A 19,547-nucleotide genomic window follows, 5' to 3' on the forward strand; every position below is an offset into this window, starting at 1 on the left:
ACCGGGACATACCATCTTTAACTACCAACAAAGTTAACTTAAGATTACACATGAATGAGAATATGATGCACTTCACAATGTACTTACAATCATATTATAAAGGAAACAGAAATACCTACATTAAATACAGTATACAAACAACATTTACACATTTGTCTATCCCCATTACTGACGGAAGAAATGGAATATTCCAGTGTGTGATGGGGAAGGCAATCCAAGTGCATCAGCTCAGCTTGACCCACGATGAGAATATACCAGGAAGGACATGGATGTGTGCACACTCAGCAGCAGAATGACAAGGCAATGTGTATGTGTGTGCAAATGTGCATGTGGAAGAAGTGTGTTTACTGAGTGCTGTCCGTCACAGACTGTAACTGAGCAAAATCAGTGCAGACACGTAGTACAAATAATGGACTGCCTTACATCCTCCATATCTTCATTATCACTGTAACATTCAAGATGATAGTCAATACCTTTATGTTCTTCATAGTTCCTAATTGATAAAGCAGTGAAATCGTTTCATTTTCACTCCTGGATGTTTCTGGCATCTCCAAGCCTGAATGCTTGAAACCTCAGGGAGCAAAACAGTTCCAAATTGTCTTACTGCTTATTAATCACCAACTATCAATGATAAAACTTATTGCTGCTTGAACAAAAACATATGCAAGTGACACTATTTAAAACTGTAAAAAAAGTTCAGTAAGTCTCCTTTTGCAATTAAGTAGCATACTGTCCCGAATAAACAAAGGGAGTCCTGGCTATTTTCTCAATTGATTTTGCTCTTTAAATGTTGTCCCAAATAAACAGCTGCCCCGATTATCTGATTCCAATGAACTGGAATCCACTGTATATTCTATGTATTGCACAGTACTGCTGCCACATAACAAATTTCATGACAAAAGGTATGTCAGTGATATTAAATCTTATTCTAATTCTGAAGTACAGCAATGAAAGAGAAGTGGGGCTTGGATGGGAGGTGGGGCTTTGGGTGAGAAGTGGGGCTTGGATGGGAGGTGGGGCATTGGGTGAGAAGTGGGGCTTGGATGGGAGGTGGGGCTTTGGGTGAGAAGTGGTGCTTTGGGTGAGAAGTGGGGCTTGGATGGGAGGTGGGGCTTTGGGTGAGAAGTGGGGCTTGGATGGGAGGTGGGGCTTTGGGTGAGAAGTGGGGCTTGGATGGGAGGTGAGGCTTTGGGTGAGAAGTGGGGCTTGGATGGGAGGTGGGGCTTGGATGGGAGGTGGGGCTTTGGGTGAGAAGTGGGGCTTGGATGGGAGGTGGGGCTTTGGGTGAGAAGTGGGGCTTGGATGGGAGGTGGGGCTTTGGGTGAGAAGTGGGGCTTGGATGGGAGGTGGGGCTTTGGGTGAGAAGTGGGGCTTGGATGGGAGGTGGGGCTTTGGGTGAGAAGTGGGGCTTGGATGGGAGGTGGGGCTTGGATGGGAGGTGGGGCTTTGGGTGAGAAGTGGGGCTTGGATGGGAGGTGGGGCTTGGATGGGAGGTGGGGCTTTGGGTGAGAAGTGGGGCTTGGATGGGAGGTGGGGCTTTGGGTGAGAAGTGGGGCTTGGATGGGAGGTGGGGCTTTGGGTGAGAAGTGGGGCTTGGATGGGAGGTGAGGCTTTGGGTGAGAAGTGGGGCTTGGATGGGAGGTGGGGCTTGGATGGGAGGTGGGGCTTGGATGGGAGGTGGGGCTTTGGGTGAGAAGTGGTGCTTTGGGTGAGAAATGGGGCTTTGGATGAGAAGTGGGGCTCTTACTAAGGTCAGACAGGATCCAAGTCTTTAGCCTGTGTGGCAGCTGGAGGCTGATATAAGTGAGGAGCAGAACCTTCACAGGAAGCTGTTGAAATCCTCTTAATTTTAACCTAATGTCTTGCTTAATGCAGAGATTCACATGGAGTCTCAATAAGCACTGTAATTACACATCCAATTAACAGGAAGTGATAGCTGCCACAATGAATACATTGGAAGATAACAATATTTACAGGAGCTTGATAATGTTTACTAAAATTCATAGTGAGAAATACTGCTACTAATTAAATCCAGGAAGTGCATCAATTTCATTTTTATATCAAAAACTCTCATTGTTATGTGACAATATCAAGCAATTTAATCTTTCATAGCAGAACCATAAGTAGTACTGCTCATCCATACAGACAATGATATGGAAGCACGTAGGGTCAAAGAATTTTACCCCACTGCTAACAGGACAAGTTATCCTACCCCATCCATGCCAAATGTCAAGTACCTAACTATGATAGTCCTACTTAGCAGCACGTGTCTGTAGTCTTCGAAACTTAGGTGATTCAAGTACTCATACAGATTGTTTTAACTCACAGAATAGATCAGCTCTATTTGTCATATGTACAGTTTGATTACGATGAAAGCATGGCAGCACCTCTACTTTTTTAGAAGTCTGAAAAGAATTGGCATGTTACCTAAAACTGAGAAACTACTAAGATGTGTGGTGGCGAGTATGTTGATTGGTTTCTACATGGCCTGGCATGGAAACATCAATGCCCTTGAATGAGAAAGCCTAGAAAAGGTAGTGGATATGGTCCAGTCCATCACCAGTAACACCCTCTACACCATTGAGATATCTACATGAAGCGCTGTCTCAGGCAAGCAGCATCCATAATCAAGCACCTCTACCATCCAGGCCATGCTCTCTTCTCATTGCTGCCATCTGGAAGAAGATGTAGGAGCCTCAGGACTCAGATCAACAGTTTTAGGAATAGCTATTACCCCTCAACCACAGGCTCTTAAACAAGAGGGGAATAACTATTCTCAATTTCATTTGTCCCATCACTAAGCTGTTCCCACAACCTATGGACTCACTTTCAAGGACTCTTCAGCTCATGTTCTTGATATTTATGTATTATTATTATGATTTTCTTTTTGCATTTGCACAGTTTGTTTTCTTTTGCATGCTGATTATTGGGAGGTGTTCTTTCATTTTTTCTATTGTGTTTCTTGTATTTACTGTGAATGTCTGTAAGAAAATAAATCTAAGGGTTATATATGGTAATATATGTGTTTTGATAATAAATTTTCTTTGAAGTTTGAACTAACTGAATGACCACTGGAATGGCCAAAGCACTTAAGGCTATGAATCAATTGCTAGTTAATGGGACTGGTACAGATGGGTTGGCAAGGATGGGGCAGGTGCGATTAATTATCCTGCTATTGTGCAGTTTGATGAGTCCAGGATTGTACTTCTCCTTGGCTGGTCTTCATTATTTGATAAAATTTACTGTAATTCAGAAAGGGTGGCAGAGTAGTGCATCAGATGAAGTTGTTGCCTCATAGTGGCAGTGCACAAGGTACAATACAGACTCCAGAGCTGCATGTTCTCCTGTGACCATGTGAGCTTCCTCCAGGTGCTCTGGTTTTCTCCCACATCCCAACGATGTGAGGGTTGTTCGGTAAATTATCCCTAGCATGTGGTAGAAGCTGGGGTAGTTCATGAGAATAAAAGAAGTGGGATTAATGGAGGATTAGTGTAAATGGATGGTAGGTGGCCGGTGGACTGATGGTCTTGTTTTCCTGATGTACTTCTTTATGCTTCAATGACTCTAAGCAAACAATCTTAGATTAATGTTAGAATTTCAACTTGGATGAAATGAGATTTTATGTTAATGGGTGTACAACTTTTCCTTCTTAGTCTTCTACATCACTGAACAATATCTCATTAATCATCACATCATGTAGGTTGGCTAAAGAAGTTCATTGATTAGTAGTCGAGCTGATGTGCATCTATCATCAACAGAGAAACCCATATGTTAGGAAATCCCTGTTTTGCTCTGTTTCAACACCAAGAAGCGTTGCAGTAAAGTTCCTCTGTTCGAAACCAGCATAGTCTCAATGGGAAGAAATATAGGCTCCTATAACACCTCGCTCATGATTTATTAAACAAATGAATGATAATATTGAAAGCTCTGAGGCACTAGTTTACAGATGTGAAACATGCAAATAAGATTTAAATCTAATGTACAGCACTGGGAAAATGGTTTGTAATCTCATCTGAAAGTGTTACAGATCTGTAATCTTAGCCAGTACTTTCTCCCTGTTATCTAATGACAGGTCAGGCCCTCTCTTCCCTGGATTAACCCCTCTGTCAGCATGGGTTCTGATCCCACCATCACAAATGGTGCCACTGGAAACGGGTCAAATTGAGAACGTCACCTGTGCCTAGAATTTTATTTGCCAAATATTGAGCTGTATACAACTGTTCTTCCATTTCCTTCCCAATATCAGCTGTGACTCATCCAGGGACCCAAATTACTGGCTTCACCTCCCACTCTGGACAGGAGCACAGAAGTTGGGTTGACCCTTTAAAGAGACTGCTGCACTGTTAGGAGGTGATGTTTTCTGAATGAGACGCAGAAGTGAGAGGCCATTGCTGCTCTTAAGTACAATCGTCCCTGTCTCAACCACTTCCTCTGGCAGCTCATTCCATATGTTCACCAGTTTCTGAGAGGGAACGTTGCTCTTCAGATCCCATTTCATTCTTTCCTTTCACCCTGAACCTGTGCTCCCCAGTTTTCCTGCTCTAGGGAAAAGACCTTATCTATGCTTCTCATACTTTTAAACAATTCCATATAGTTGCTCCTCATTCTGCTGCATTCCAAGGGATAAAACCTAGCTTGGTTAATCTCTCCCTAAAGCTCACGCCCTCTAGTCCCGAGTCTTTATACATATTTAACACTATTTCCAGTTTAACTACATCTTTCCTATAACAGCGTGACCAAATCTGTACACAGTACTCCAATTGCAGCCTCACCAATAGCTTATACAACTGCAACTTAATGTCCCAATTCCTGTACTCAGTGCCATCACTGATGAAGGACAACATGATCACCACCCTGTCTACCTGTGATGCTGTCCCACTCTCCCATTACACTCGCCCTTCAATACTCAGAGTGCACAGTACTCTGCAATACTCCAAGGCACATATGTATATATCTCGTGTGACTAAGACTTTTAAACAGTCCTATATTTGGAGTGGAGAGTGAATTTGTAAATCTGGCCGGAACAAAGGATGTTGGGAATGGTGAGGGTGGATCGTCGCAGAAGGGGTGTGGGACAGGTGGCAGAGAAGGAGTGCCAGGAGTGGTGGATGGTGCAGGTGCAGGCACATTCAGCCCTGAGACCATAAGACCATTAGATATAGAAGCAGATTTAGACCATTTGGCCCATCAAGTCTGCTCCACCATTACATCATCAATGATCCAGTTTTCCTCTCAACCCCAATCTCCTGCCTTCTCCCTGTATTTCTTCATGCCTTATTAATCAAGAATCTATCAACCTCAGACCTAAATATACATAAAGACTTGACCTCCACAGCGCTGTGGCAAAGAATTCTATAGTTTCACTACTCTCTGGCTAAAGAAATTCCTCCTCATCTCTGTTCTAAAATGATGCACCTATATTCTGAGACTGTGTCCTCTGTTCTCAGACTCCCCACCAAAGGAAACATCCACTCCACATTCACTCTATCCATTCGATAGGTCACCCCTCATTCTCCTGAATTCCAGTGAATACAGGCCCAGAGCCATCAAATGCTCTTCATATGACAAGCCTTTGAACCTCCTTTGAACCCTCTCCAGTTTCAGCATATCATTTCTAACATAAGGGGCCCAAAACTGCTCACTATACTCCAAGTGAGGCCTCACCTGTGCTTTATAAATTCTCAACATTACATCCTTCCTTTTATATTGTAGTCCTCTTGCAATGAATACTAACATTGCATTTGACTTCCTCACTACAGACTCAACCTGTAAATCCGCCTTCAGGGAATCCTGCACAAGAACTCCCAAGTCCCTTTGCGCCTCAGTTTTTTGTATTTTTCCTCCATTTAGGAAACAGTCAACCCTTTCATTTGTTCTACCAAAATGCATGACCATACACTTCCCAACACTGTATTGCATCTGCCACTTTTTGACCAGTTTCCTAACCTGCCCGTCCTTCTGCAGCTTCCCTTCTTCCTCAAAACTACCTGCCCCTCCACCTATCTTCATATGATCTGCAAACTTTGCAACAAAGCTATCATTTCCATCATCCAAATCATTGACATATAACGCAAAAAGAATCGGTCCCAACACAGACCACTGTGGAAAACCACTGGTCACTTGTAGCCAACCAAAATGTTTCCGTTATTCCCACTCTTTGGCTCCTGCCAATCAGCCACTGCTTTATCCATGTTAGAAACATTCCTGTAATACCATGGGCTCGTAGCTTGTTAAGCAGCTTCATGTGTGGCACCTTGTCAAAGGCCTTCTGAAAATCCAAGTACACAACATCAACTGATTCTACTTTGTCTATCCTGTTTGTTATTTCTTCAAAGAATGCCAACAGATTCGTTAAACAAGCTTTTCCCTTGAGGAAACCATGCAGACTACGGCCTATTTTATCACGTGTCTCCAAATAACCTGACACCTCATTATTAATAATCGATTCCAACATCTTGCCAGCTACTAAGGTCAGACTAACTGGCCTATAATTTCCTTTCTTCTGCCTCTCTCCCTTCTTGAAGAGTGGAGTGACATTTGCAATTTTTTAGTCTTCTGGAACCATTCCAGGAACTAGTGATTCTTGAAAGATCATTACAATTGCCTCTACAATCTCTTCAGCCACTTCTTTCAGAACCCTGGGGTGTACACCATCTGGTCCAGGTGACTTATCTACCTTCAGACCTTTCAGTTTCCCAAGAACCTTCTCTCTGGTTATGGTAACTTCACACACTTCATGCCCCCTGACATCTGGAACTTCCACCATACTGTTAGTGTCTTCCAGTGAAGACTGATGCAAAATCCTTATTCAGTTCATCTGCCATTTTGTTGTCCCCCATTGCTACCTCTCCAGCATTGTTTTCCAGTGGTCTGTTATCCACTCTCGCCTCTCTTTTACACTTTATGTATCTGAAGAAACTTTTAGTATCCTCTTTAATATTATTGGCTAGCTTATTTTTGTGTTCCATCTTTTCCTTCTTAATTACTTTTTTTTCTTCTTAATTGCCTTCTCCTCCCCGTCTCCTGCCCTCTCTCGGTCCACAATAGAGACCCAGATCAGAATCAGGTTCATGAAATGTGTTTTCTTGTGGCAGCAGTACAGTGCAATACATCAAATTACTACAGTGCTGTGCAAGAGTCCTTGGCACTCTAGCTATATACAATATATGCGCCTAAGACTTTTGCACAGTACTGTAAGTCCTACACTGGTTTGACTTTCCAAAATGCACTATCTCACACTTATCTGTATTGAAATCCATTTGCCAGCCCTTGGAACACCTCCCTAGCTGAGTAAGAACCCCCCCCCCCCCCAGTAATCCAAAATAACATTCTTTACCAGCAAAATACCTCCTAATTTCATGTCATTCACACATTTACTGATCTAGCTTGTGGATTTGTATAAGAAACAAACAACAACAGACCCAACACTAAACTCTGCAGCACACCATGAATCAACCGCCTCCATTTCAACCTCTGACTCTGTCTAATCAGATTCTGGATAGGTTCTGCCCTCAGAATTCCCTCCAGTAAGTCCTCCATTACTGATATCAGGCTGACCTGTCTAACTTTCTTAAACATTGTATTATCCATCTTCCAGTCTTCAGGATATTCACCAGTGGTTAACTATGAAGCAAATACATTCACAGATCCTTCCTTTCTACCGTTCCACAAAGTCCAAATTCCTCCCCGCCACTTCAAAAGAGCAGCAATGATGCTGGTACCCACAAACAGCAGGCAGAGCTGCCTCAACAACTATAGCCCAATAGAACTCACATCTACCATAATAAATTGTTTCAAGAAGCTAGTTATGGCCATAATTAATTCCTGCCTCTGCAGGGGCCTGGACCTGCTGCAATGTACTTGCACCTCAGTATGTCTATACCAGTATGTCACCGTCTCTCTACTCTGGAGCATATAAACAACAGCAAAACACACTCCATGCTCTTGTTTATCGATTATAGCTCAGTAATCAACACCATCACCCCCTCAGTATTAATCACCAAGGTTCAAAACCTGGGCCTCTGTACCTCCATCTGCAAATGTTTCCTCATCAGGAGACCACATCCAGTGTAGATCAGTAATGACATCTCTTTGCTAAATATCAACACACGTAGAACTCCAAGATGTGTGCTTAGCCCACTGTTCTTCACTCTCTACACTAGTGTACGTCTGGCTCAGCATAGCTCAAATGTCATCTATACATTCACACATGACAACACCATTGTTGGTAAAATCTCTGACGACAATGAGGACCTACAGGAGTTAGAAATCAGCTGTTTGAGTGGTGTTGCAACAACAACTTTGCACTCAATGTCAGCAAGTCCAGGGACTAACTGTGGACTTTAGGAAGGAGAAGATGAGAGATCACACACCAGTTCTCATTGAAGGCTCAGCGTTGATAAGGGTAAGCAGTTTCAAGTTCCTGGAGATCAACATCTTGGAGGATCTTTCCTAGATCCAAAATACTGATGCAATCTCAGACAGCACACCAACAGCCATACTGTGCTAGGAGTCTGAAGACAATTGGTATGTCAGCAAATACGCTTAAAAATTTCTATAGATGTACAGAGGAGAGCATTCTGATGGTTTAAAAGACAGCCTGATAGGGAGGCTCCAATGCACATGATCACAAGACAATGCAGAGGCTTGTGGACTCAGCCAGCTAGAAAATGAAAACCAGGATGCAATGCTGAGGCTTTATAAAGCATGGGTGAGGCCTCACTTGGATACTGAGAGCAGATTTGGGCCCCACGCCTAAGAAAGGACGTGCAGAGTGTGTTCAAAGGAAGTTCACGAAGATGAATCCAGGAATGGAAGGTTTATTATATGAGAATGTTTCATGGCTGAGAGCCTGTACTCGTTAGAATTTAGAAGAATGAGGGGGGATCTCAGTTGAAACCTATTGAATGTTGCCAGGCCTAGATAGAGTGGACGTGGAGAGGATGTTTCCTACACTGGGGGAGTCTAGAGGACACAGTCTCAGAATAAAGGAACGTCCATTTAGAATGGAGATGAGGAAGAATTTCTTGAGCCAAAAGTTGGGGAATCTGTGGTATTCAATGCCACCAGTAACTGAGAAGGCCAGGTCATTGGGTGTATTTAGGTCAGAGAGATAGGTTCTTGATTAGTCATGACATGAAAGGTTATGAGGAAAAGGCAGGAGAGTGGAGTTTAGAGGGAAATGGATCGGTCATGATGAAATGGTGGAACAGACTTGATGGGCTGAGTGGCCTAACTCTGCTCCTATGTCTTATGGTCTAACTTCACGGGCAAAACCCTTCCCAGCATTGAGGACATCTTCAGGAATTTATTGTAATTTACTGTCACCACTAAACAACAAAGTTCACGTCGTACACAGTAAGCCAGTGATAATAAATCTGATTCTGTCCTATTCCTTTGTATCATCACCATAAAACAATCAGATTGATGGTCACTAGAACCCAGGTGCTCCCTGACTGCCAGATTACTCAGTCTCCTTCCCAAAGAGCAGGTCCAGTACTGCACCCTCCCGAGTAAGACCCTCTACCTATTAACTCAAGAAACATTTTTTGCTGGTCCAATCAATACTGGTGAAATTGGAATTTCTCACTATTACCACCTTTTTATTCTTACATCTATTAGCAACTTCCTTATACACTTGCTTAAGTTCTATTTTTAAGGCTTCATTTTCCACAGAATGTCATCCTCTAATTGATGAAGTCCGTGCACTGGTTTAGACTGAACAATGGTAATTAGATGGATCTGACTCATAATGGCACCGCAATTCTCATAACTCAGGTTACTATGTAAGGTACTTTTTCTGGATACCTTGTTTTGGTGGTGCAGGAAGCTTTCTCCTCTGTTGCCTTGAAGAATCAATCGTCTCAGCCTGGAATAAAACACAAGAGGTACAATCCACCATCAAGCCGCCACTTTAGCAGGAAATGTTATCTGACAGCAGTTCCAACACAAACTCTTTCCCACCTTTGCCTCGGGCAGATTACGTTTCTTCAGCAGTCGCTCACAGGGGACCACATTCAGACCTGCTACGTTCAGGGCTGAAATTCTGCGCTCAATGTCCGAAACCTGTTAAATGGATGATTAAACATAATATGAAGCTCACTGTTGAAAACAAATCAAACAGAGTCACTGCTGATGGCTGACAAAGACCTTGCAGTCTGTCTCTCCTATGAAGTCCTGTGGGAAGCTTTACTGGAAAAACAGAACCTGCTTTAGATATACAACACTAACTTACAGGCCAGCACTGCAAAATAAGGTTTTCTATTCATTTGTGACTGCAATAAGAATTAAAATGTGTAGAAAAACCCAGGCTGACTAAAAACAACACAAACATTTGTGGTTAAAGATAGAATCTACTTCAATAGATTCAACAGCAGCTTAAAAGGACATGGATACTTACCTGAAAGTGACAAAGTTTCAGATATTTGGTACAAATTAGTGGGCCCCACCAAATTGTTCATTGAAGAAGAGCATGGAGACCTCCCTCTGTGGTGTGCTGTTTTCTAATTCATGAAAGAACACAAGCAGCACATTTCTGTTACATCTCCTTCAGATGGAAGAAATTGGGTTCAGCGGATTCCAGTTAATTGAGACACATCGGAACCAGTACATTTTGGCCCAATTAAGTGGCTGCCCAATTATTCAAAGTTTCATGGAAATACGTACTTAAAAATGTATAAAAAAGACAAACCACGATTTAATTGAGTAACAAATTATTTATATAAATCAAACACAAGTTAGATTAGAACACTAACAATGCTACTGCAGTACTATAAAACTGTGTATTAGTTCTAATATCGATAGAGGAATTCATCCAGGTCGCATTCTTTTGATGGTAAATGAACAAAATCAGTGCAGACAACTAGTGAAGATAATGGACTACATTCATACAATGCTGTTGATGTCTGTATTGTCCAAGTCTTCATGTTCATTGTAACATTCAAAATGATTGTCGATACCTTCAAATTCTTCATAGTTCCTTACTGAACTGAACCCCATCACTGAACCGTTCCCACAGCCTATGGACTCGCTTTCAAGACTTTTCATCTCATATTCTCAATATTTATTGCTTGTTTGTTTGGTCATTTGTTTCTTGTTTATTTATGAATTATTCTGTTTGCCCTTTCTTTTTGTATTTGCACAGTTTGTTGTCTTTTGCACACTGGTTGTCCACCCTGTTGGTGTGGTCTTTCATTGATTCTATTATGGTTTTTGGATTTATTGAGTATGCTCACAAGAAAGTGAATTTCAGGGCTGTATATACTGACATATGTGACCTTTGATAATAAATTTACATTGGACTTTGGACTTGTGGAAGTAATGAAATTGTTTCCAGCCTGACTGCTTGGAGCTGCAGTGAGCAAAACAGTTGTGACTTGTCTTACTACTTATTACTCGCCAACTAACAGTGACAAAAAATCATTGCTTTTTGAATAATAACCCTATCAGGCTGTCTTTTAAAAACTGTTCACTCGAAATACAGTGTAGTGTTGTAGTGTCTAACAACCATGCACGTGCACGCGACTGGTGCTAGTTAGAAACTGTTTGTCAATTATCTCCTGTCCCAGTTACGTGGCGCAGTGTCCCAAATAAATGAAGGGAATCCCAGCATTTTCTCAATTAGATTTTTTAAAAGAATTGTCCCAAATAAGTGGCTGACCTAATTAACCCATGGCCCTATTAATCAGAATCCATTGTACTTTATTTTGGGTTTCCTGTCAGAACTATGCAGCAGATGGGACTTCTCTGAATTCCTCCTGCAATTAGTCTTTTTGCCACATAGCCTTTTATTAAGGGCTTCTCTTGGTCAATTTGATAGTGTGTAGCCTTAACACTTTGTTTAACCCTGAGGGGAGCTAAGTGGCTGGACAACACATCAATTACTCAAAACAAGAGAAAGAATTCTGGTAAAGATTTCTTAATTTCTTTTTGTTGGATTAATCGGAGCCCTACCATTCTCCAATAATATACATAATTCTCCAAGTTCCTTTTCCATTTCCCAATCCATTTTATATAACTACTATACATGCTTCTTTCCAGTCTGTGTCCTTCGAGAGATTAATTGCAACTTTCCCATCAAAGCACAAGTTAGAACAGCAAACAGGCTCCCTGTGATTTTTCTCCCAAATGTCCTCACAGATGCAAAGCCACAGTTGTCTGCATTGGTGCGAGTGCACAGAGGCTGACTCTGCTTGGTCACACATACCCTGTTGAGATGCTGCAGCACGTTGTGCTGTTGTTGGAGCCACTGCCTTTCATTTGCAAAGTGTAAGAGCTGTCCCTGATGCTTCCTCAGGTGGGACTGAATGATCCATGGCTATGCTTGACACAAAGCAGGGCGGCACTTCACAGTATCCCACGGCCAATGTTCATCCCCAAACCCACATCAGAGTAAAGTTAGAATCAAAGTACATGTTCACTATGTCACCATATACTACCGTTTACAGGAAAATAAACAGATGCAATAATATTTGTGAAAATCTATACAAAAGTAATGACTGACAAAACAGCCACTGTGCCAAAGAAGACAAATTGTGCAAATAAAATATAAATAATACTGAAAACGTGAGTTGTAAAGTCCTTGAAAGTGAGTTTGTAGGATAGAATAAAAGAATCAGAGAGCACTATGACTATGACACCAGAACACTATGGCTATATTCATCAACGTTTTAGCTTGTGGAATCTGTGCAGAGTTGAGGTGAGTGAAGTTATCCATGCCAGTTCAAGAGCCTGATGGTTGTAGAGTTATAGCTGCTCCTGAAGCTGGTGGTGCAGACCCCAAGGCTTCTGTACTTCCTGCCCAATGGTAGTAGTGAAAAGAAATGGTGTGTCTTTCATGATGGTTGCTACTTTCTTGTTGCATCACTCTTCTTAAATGTGATCAACTCTGTCTGGGCCTTTCAGCATTCGAAAGGTTTCAATGAGATTCCCCCCTCATTCTTCTAAATTCCGGCAGATACAGGCCCAGAGCCATCACTCGTTCCTCATATGATAACACTTTAATCCCCAGAATCATCTTTATGAACCTCCTCTGGACCCTCTCCAATGTTAGCACATCTTATCTTAGATAAGGAGCCCCGAACTGTTCACGATACTCAAGGTGAGGCCTCACCAGTGCCTTATAAAGCCTCAGCATCACATCCTTGCTCTTGTATGCTAGACCTCTTGGAATGAATGCTAACATTGCATTTGTCTTCCTCTCCACTGACTTAACCTGCAAGTTAATCTTCAGAGTGTTCTGCATGAGGACTCCCAAGTCCCTTTGCATCTCAGATTTTTTGGATATTCTCCCTGGTTAGAAAATATTTTTGTTACTACTAAAGTGCATGATCATGCATTTTCCAACATTGCATTTCATTTGCCACTTTCTTGCCCATTCTCTAATCTGTCATTCAGAAAATCCAAATATACAATATCCACTGCATCCCCTTTTTCTATCCTATAACCTCCAAGGTTCCAAGGTTGTCAAGCCGAGGAGTGGTAGTGGGGACAAGCTCCCACTACCTAAAAGTGCTCCTCACGGCATGCACCTCAAATAGCCTCTGACAACCAAGTCCAACTCCTGGCCTTCTCATGTGGCTTAGCCTGTAAGCTCGACGGAACTGTTTCTACTGACAGGAGAAGGGGCGAAGGCGGTTCCTGGTGCCTTAAAACAAGTGCTTCGGGTAGATGGAGCTCGTCAGCCTGGGAAGGCAGTCCGTTAAAGAGACGGAAACTCTGATTTCAAATCTTCACTGCCTTGCGGCCATACCTACTCATGGGAAAGGCTTCGGGAGTAAACCCTGAGGACAAATCCGGAGCTGGAGTCCCTAAGGCAGTCCGACGTTGCCTTCAACCTCGCTCTGGCAATTCCTACGATGTCCCTGGTGCCAAGCTGGTGCCCTTGTCCTTCCCTTAGACAACATTGGTGGCGTGGAGAGGGGAGACTAGCAGCATGGGCAACTGCTGGTTTCCCATACAGCCTTGCCCAGGCCTGCACCCTGTACAAGACACTCCAAGACTTTCCAGGCGCAGGTCCATGGTCTCACGAGACTAACGGATGTCACACACAATCTCCTCAAAGAATCTCAACAGGTTCATCAGGCAAGATTTTCCCTTAAGGAATCCATGCTGAATTTATCCTATCTTGTCCTGTGTTGCCAAGTCCTCCACAGCCTCACCCTTAATTGACTCCCAACCACTGAGGTCAGGCTAGCAGGTCTATAGTTTCCTTCCTGCTGCCTCCCACCCTCCTTTCTTAAAGAGTGGAGTGATATTTGCAATTTTCCAGTCCTCTGAAATCATGCCAGAGTTCAATGATTCTTGAAAGATCACTGCTAATGCCTCCACAATCTCTACTGCTACCTCTCTCAGAACCCTGGGGTGCAGGTCATCTGATCCAGATGATCTATGTACCCTTAGTTCTTCTCCTTGTAATAGTAACTGCACTGATTTATCTTCCCTAACACCCAGCACACTGCTACTGCATTCCATAGTGAAGACTGATGCAAAATATTCATCTAGTTCATCTGCCATCTCCTTGCCCACCCGTTATTATTTCTCCAGCCTTATTCTGTAGCAGTCCTATATCCACTCACATCTGTCATTTATTTTCATATACTTGAAAAAGCTTTTTCTATCCACCTTGTTTGGTAGCTTGTTCTCATATTTCATCTTTTCCCTCCTAATAATTTTTGGTTGCTTTATGTAGGTTTTTAAAAGCTTCCCAATCCGCTATCTTCCCGCTAATTTTTGCTTTGTTGTATGCCCTTCCTTTTGCTTTTACATCAGCTTTGACTTCCCTTGTCAGCCACAGTTGTACTATTTATTTGTCTTTAAAATACACCTATCCTGCATCTTCTTCATTTTCCCCAGAAACTGAAGCCCAGCCAGCATCTCCTTCCACCTTACTTAGGCTAGCTCCTCTCTCACACCACTGTAATCTCCTTTACTCCACTGAAACTTTGCTACGTTGGACTTTACTTTCTCTATCAAATTTCAAGTTGAACTCAATCATATTGTGATCACTGCCTCCTAATGTTTCCTTTACTTTAAGCTCCCTAATCATTTCTGGCTCATTACATAACACCCAATCCAGTATAGCTGCTGCTCTAAAAAGCCATCTCGTAGACATTCAACAAATTCACTCTCTTGAGATTTATTGCCAACCTGGTTTTCCCAATTTACCTACATGGTAAAATCTCCCATCACTAGCATAACATTGCCCTTTGACATGCCTTTTCTATTTCCTGTGTATTCTGTAGTCCACGTCCCAGCTACTGTTTGGAGGATTGTACATAATTGGCATTAGGATCCTTTTACCCTTGCAGTTCCTTAACTGAACCCACAAGGATTCAACATCTTCTGATGCTATGTTTCACCTTTCTAATCATTCTTTACCAGCAGAACCATGCTACCTTCTCTGTCTCCCCACCAACCCTCCAATACAAAACCCCCAACTACAACCATCCTTCAGCTATGATTCAGTGATAGCCACAACATCATATCTAACAATCTGTAGAAGTGCAACAAGATAAGCCCTCTGTGCATTGAGATAGAACATAGAAAAACTACAGCAAAATACAGGCCCTTCGGCCCACAAAGCTGTGTTGAACATGTCCGTACCTTAAAATGACCTAGTCCTCTATTTTACTAAGTTCCATGAATCCATCCAGGAGTTTCTTAAAAGATCCTTTCGTTTCCGCCTCCACCATCGCTGCCGGCAGCCCATTCCACGCACTCACCACTCTCTGTGTAAAAAAATTACCCCTGATATCTCCTCTGTACCTGCTTCCAAACACCTTAAAACTATGCCCTCTCATGCTAGGAATTTCAGCCCTGGGAAAAAGCCTCTGACTATCCACACGATCAATGCCTCTCATCATCTTGTACACCTCTATCAGGTCACCTCTCATCCTCCATCACTCCAAGGAGAAAAGGCCAAGTACACTCCACCTATTCTCATCAGACATGCTCCCCAATCCAGGCAACGTCCTTGTAAATCTCCTCTGCACCCTTTCTATGGTTTCCACATCCTTCCTGTAGTGAGGTGACCAGAACTGAGCACAGTACTCCAAGTGGGGTCTGACCAGGGTCCTATATAGCTGCAACATTATCTCTCACCTCTTAAACTCAATCCCATGATTGATGAAGGCCAATGCACTGTATGCCTTCCTAATTACAGAGTCAACCTGCGCAGCTGCTTTGAGTGTCCTATGGACTTGGTCCCCAAGATCCCGCTGATCCTCCACACTGCCAAGAGTCTTACCATTAATACTATATTCTGCCATTATATTTGACCTACCAAAATAAACCACTTCACACTTATCTGGGTTGAACTCCATCTGACACTTCTCAGCCCAGTTTTGCATCCTATCAATGTCCCACTGTAACCTCTGACAGCCCTCCACACTATCCACAACACCCCCAACCTTTGTGTCATTAGCAAACTTACTAACCCATCCCTCCACTTCCTCATCCAGGTCATTTATAAAACTTACTAAGAGCAGGGGTCCCAGAACAGATCCCTGAGGCACTCCACTGGTGACTGATCTCCATGCAGAATATGACCCGTCTACAACCACTCTTTGCCTTCTGTGGGAGAGCCAATTCTGGATCCACAAAGCAATGTCTCCTTGGATCCCATGCCTCCTTACTTTCTCAATAAGCCTTGGGGTACCTTATCAAATGCCTTGCTGAAATCCATATACACTACATCTACTGCTCTTCCTTCATCAATGTGTTTAGTCACATCCTCAAAAATTTCAATCAAGCTTTAAGGCATGACCTGCCTTTGACAAAGCCATGCTGACTATTCCTAATCATATTATGCCTCTCCAAATGTTCATAAATCCTGCCTCTCAGGATCTTCTCCATCAGCTTACCAAACACTGAGGTATGACTCACTGGTCTATAATTTTCTGGGCTATCTCTACTCCCTTTCTTGAATAAGGGAACAACATCCGCAACCCTCCAATCCTCTGGAACCTCTCCCATCCTCATTGATGTTGCAAAGATTGTGCCAGAGGTTCAGCAATCTCCTCCCTCGCTTCCCAAAGTAGGCTGGGGTACATCCCGCTTGGTCTCTGTGACTTGCTCCAATACATCCTCTTCCTTAAAATCTACATGCTCAAGCTTTTCAGTCCACTGCAAATCTTCCCTACAATCTCCAAGATCCTTTTCCGTAGTGAATACTGAAGCAAAGTACAGTCGGCCCTCCTTATCTACGGATTACCCATCCGGTATTATTTAGCATCAGTTAGTCAAACTTTTGTCTTAGTATATAGTATATATTTTACCTTTCTATGCATATAAAACACTTAAGAACGTATGTTTCAGCGCCGGGCTCGGGAACGGAAGTTCTCGGGACTCGGGACAGATCGCTCCCAAGGGCGCTCTCCACCATGCCGGGTTGATGTGAGGATCAAAACCCCAAAACCCAATAATTAAACCACTGCGTTGCTTAGTAATAATTGTAGCTTTCATCGGGGCAGGGCCTTTCTCACTTTATCCTTTAAAATTGTTCCGATAGTTGACCGACTGTAGCCTAATGCTTTTCCAGTGACCGATGGCGTTTCACCTCTTTCCAATCGCTTTATTATTTCCACTTTATTTTCAATCGTGATCGTGATTATTTTCGTGAACAGAAACATTGTGCATTCAGAGCTCTGGCACCGGGTCCTAATGTCCAGCGCACTAAGACAGGTTAAATAAGGTCTGGGGTTCCACTGGGTCCTAAGGTCCACCGGATTGGGACAGGTTGTATAAGGGACTTGTGTATCTGCGAATTTTGGTATCCACGAGACGTCCCGGAATCAATCCCCCGCGGATAAGGAGGGCCGACTGTATTCATTAAGTACCTCTGCCATCTCCTCCGGTTCCATACACACTTTTCCACTGTCACACTTGATTGGTCCTATTCATGTCTTATCCTCTTGCTCTTCATATACTTGTAGAATGCCTTGGGGTTTTCCTTAATCCTGTCTGCCAAGGCCTTCTCATGGCCCCTTCTGGCTCTCCTAATTTCTTTCTTCAGCTCCTTCCTGCTAGCCTTATAATCTTCTGGATCTCTATCATTACCTAGTTTTTAGAACCTTTCATAAGCTCTTCTTTTCTTCTTGACTAGATTTACAAAAACCTTTGTACACCATGGTTCCTGTACCCTACCATCCTTTCCTTGTCTCATCGGAATGTACCTAAGCAGAGCCCCAGGCAAATAGCCCCTGAACATTTGCCAGTTTCTTCCGTACGTTTCCCTGAGAAGATCTGTTTCCAATTTATGCTTCCAGGTTCCTGCCTGATAGCTTCATATTTCCCTTTACTCCAATTAAACACTTTCCTAACTTGTCTGTTCCTATCCCTCTCCAATGCTATGGTAAAGGAGATAGAATTGTGATCACTATCTCCAAAATGCTCTCCTCCTGAGAGACCTGACACCTGACCAGCTTCATTTCCCAATACCAGATCAAGTACAGCCTCTCCTCTTGTAGGCTTATCTACATAGTGTGTCAAGAAACCTTCCTGAACACACCTAACAAACTCCACCCCATCTAAACCCCTCACTCTAGGGAGATGCCAATCAATATTTGATATTGACTTTGAGATTGGATATGAACTATTTGATATAACACTTTTAGAGTACTGCATTTGCTGCCCTTTTTGATTCTGCACTGATACTCACCCTGCTGACTGAATTATGTCCTATCATCTGCCCGCCCTTCCTGACAGTCTGACTGTAAGCTATCTTTGCTTGTTTACCATTCATCCTGTCCTGAGCCCCTTCACTCTGGTTCCCATCTCCTTGACAAATTAGTTTAAACCCTACCCAATCCTGCCCCCACTCGAGTTCATGCCAGGCTATGATGCAACCAGGTGGTATACTCTCCACTGTGAATCTATAGAAGTTTGTCAAAGTTTCAGATGAGATGCAAACTTCTAAGAAAGACACACTAGACCAGTGTATCTGCCCTTTACACTCCGCAGTTTGGGGATCTTGCTGTGTGTATGACTGCTTGAACTGGCTCACTCTTATGAAGCTATGAAGGTATTCCTGAATTTAACCACTTTTTTTAAACCACCTGGATTTCCCTAACACATTTAAACTCTGATTGTGATCATAGATTAATAGAAAACCTCACATTTTAAGTTGTTCCGCAACAAGTCTTGGCCTTGATGTTAATGCTGTAAACGTAATGCAAATATTGTCCTTCTGTAAGGAAGGGTTGTCAATGAGGGGGGCACAAAAACTTCTGTTAATTTAGTACCCTTGGTAAAGTCGACCAAAACACTTTACAGGAGTGTGGCCAAATACATACTTGGACATGAGACAGATGACAAGGAGGTGGCAGAGACAAAACGAGAGGTGAATGAGACGCAGAGGCTTGGCTGGGAGTTCCCGTGTTTAGAGCTTTAGCATCATGACTGTCAGCGATTACATTCAGAGATCACCAAGAGGCCAGAACGGAAGGAGAGTAGAGGAGGACACGAGGACTAGAGGTGGAAATGGAGATGTGGAGATAAGAGCTCAAGGACAGAGAAACTCCTACAGAAACAAAATACTGCAGGTGACA

At 42.9% G+C, this 19,547-nt stretch overlaps 1 protein-coding gene across 1 annotated transcript in view; it reads right to left on the minus strand.

Annotated features, from left to right (window-relative positions):
* Positions 1-240: 240 nt before the first annotated feature.
* LOC140714004 (rab effector MyRIP-like) overlaps positions 241-19,547 on the minus strand; it is a 706,896-nt gene continuing 687,589 nt past the window's right edge. Inside the window, exons 16-18 of the mRNA XM_073024678.1 lie at positions 9,964-10,065; positions 9,808-9,868; positions 241-571 (exon numbers count right to left, since the gene is read on the minus strand). Of these exons, the coding sequence (XP_072880779.1) occupies positions 420-571; positions 9,808-9,868; positions 9,964-10,065 (315 nt within the window). The 3' untranslated portion in view covers positions 241-419. The remainder of the gene's footprint in view (positions 572-9,807; positions 9,869-9,963; positions 10,066-19,547) is intronic.

Source organism: Hemitrygon akajei, chromosome 20 (genome assembly GCF_048418815.1).
Source record: "Hemitrygon akajei chromosome 20, sHemAka1.3, whole genome shotgun sequence".
Lineage (NCBI taxonomy): Eukaryota > Metazoa > Chordata > Chondrichthyes > Myliobatiformes > Dasyatidae > Hemitrygon > Hemitrygon akajei.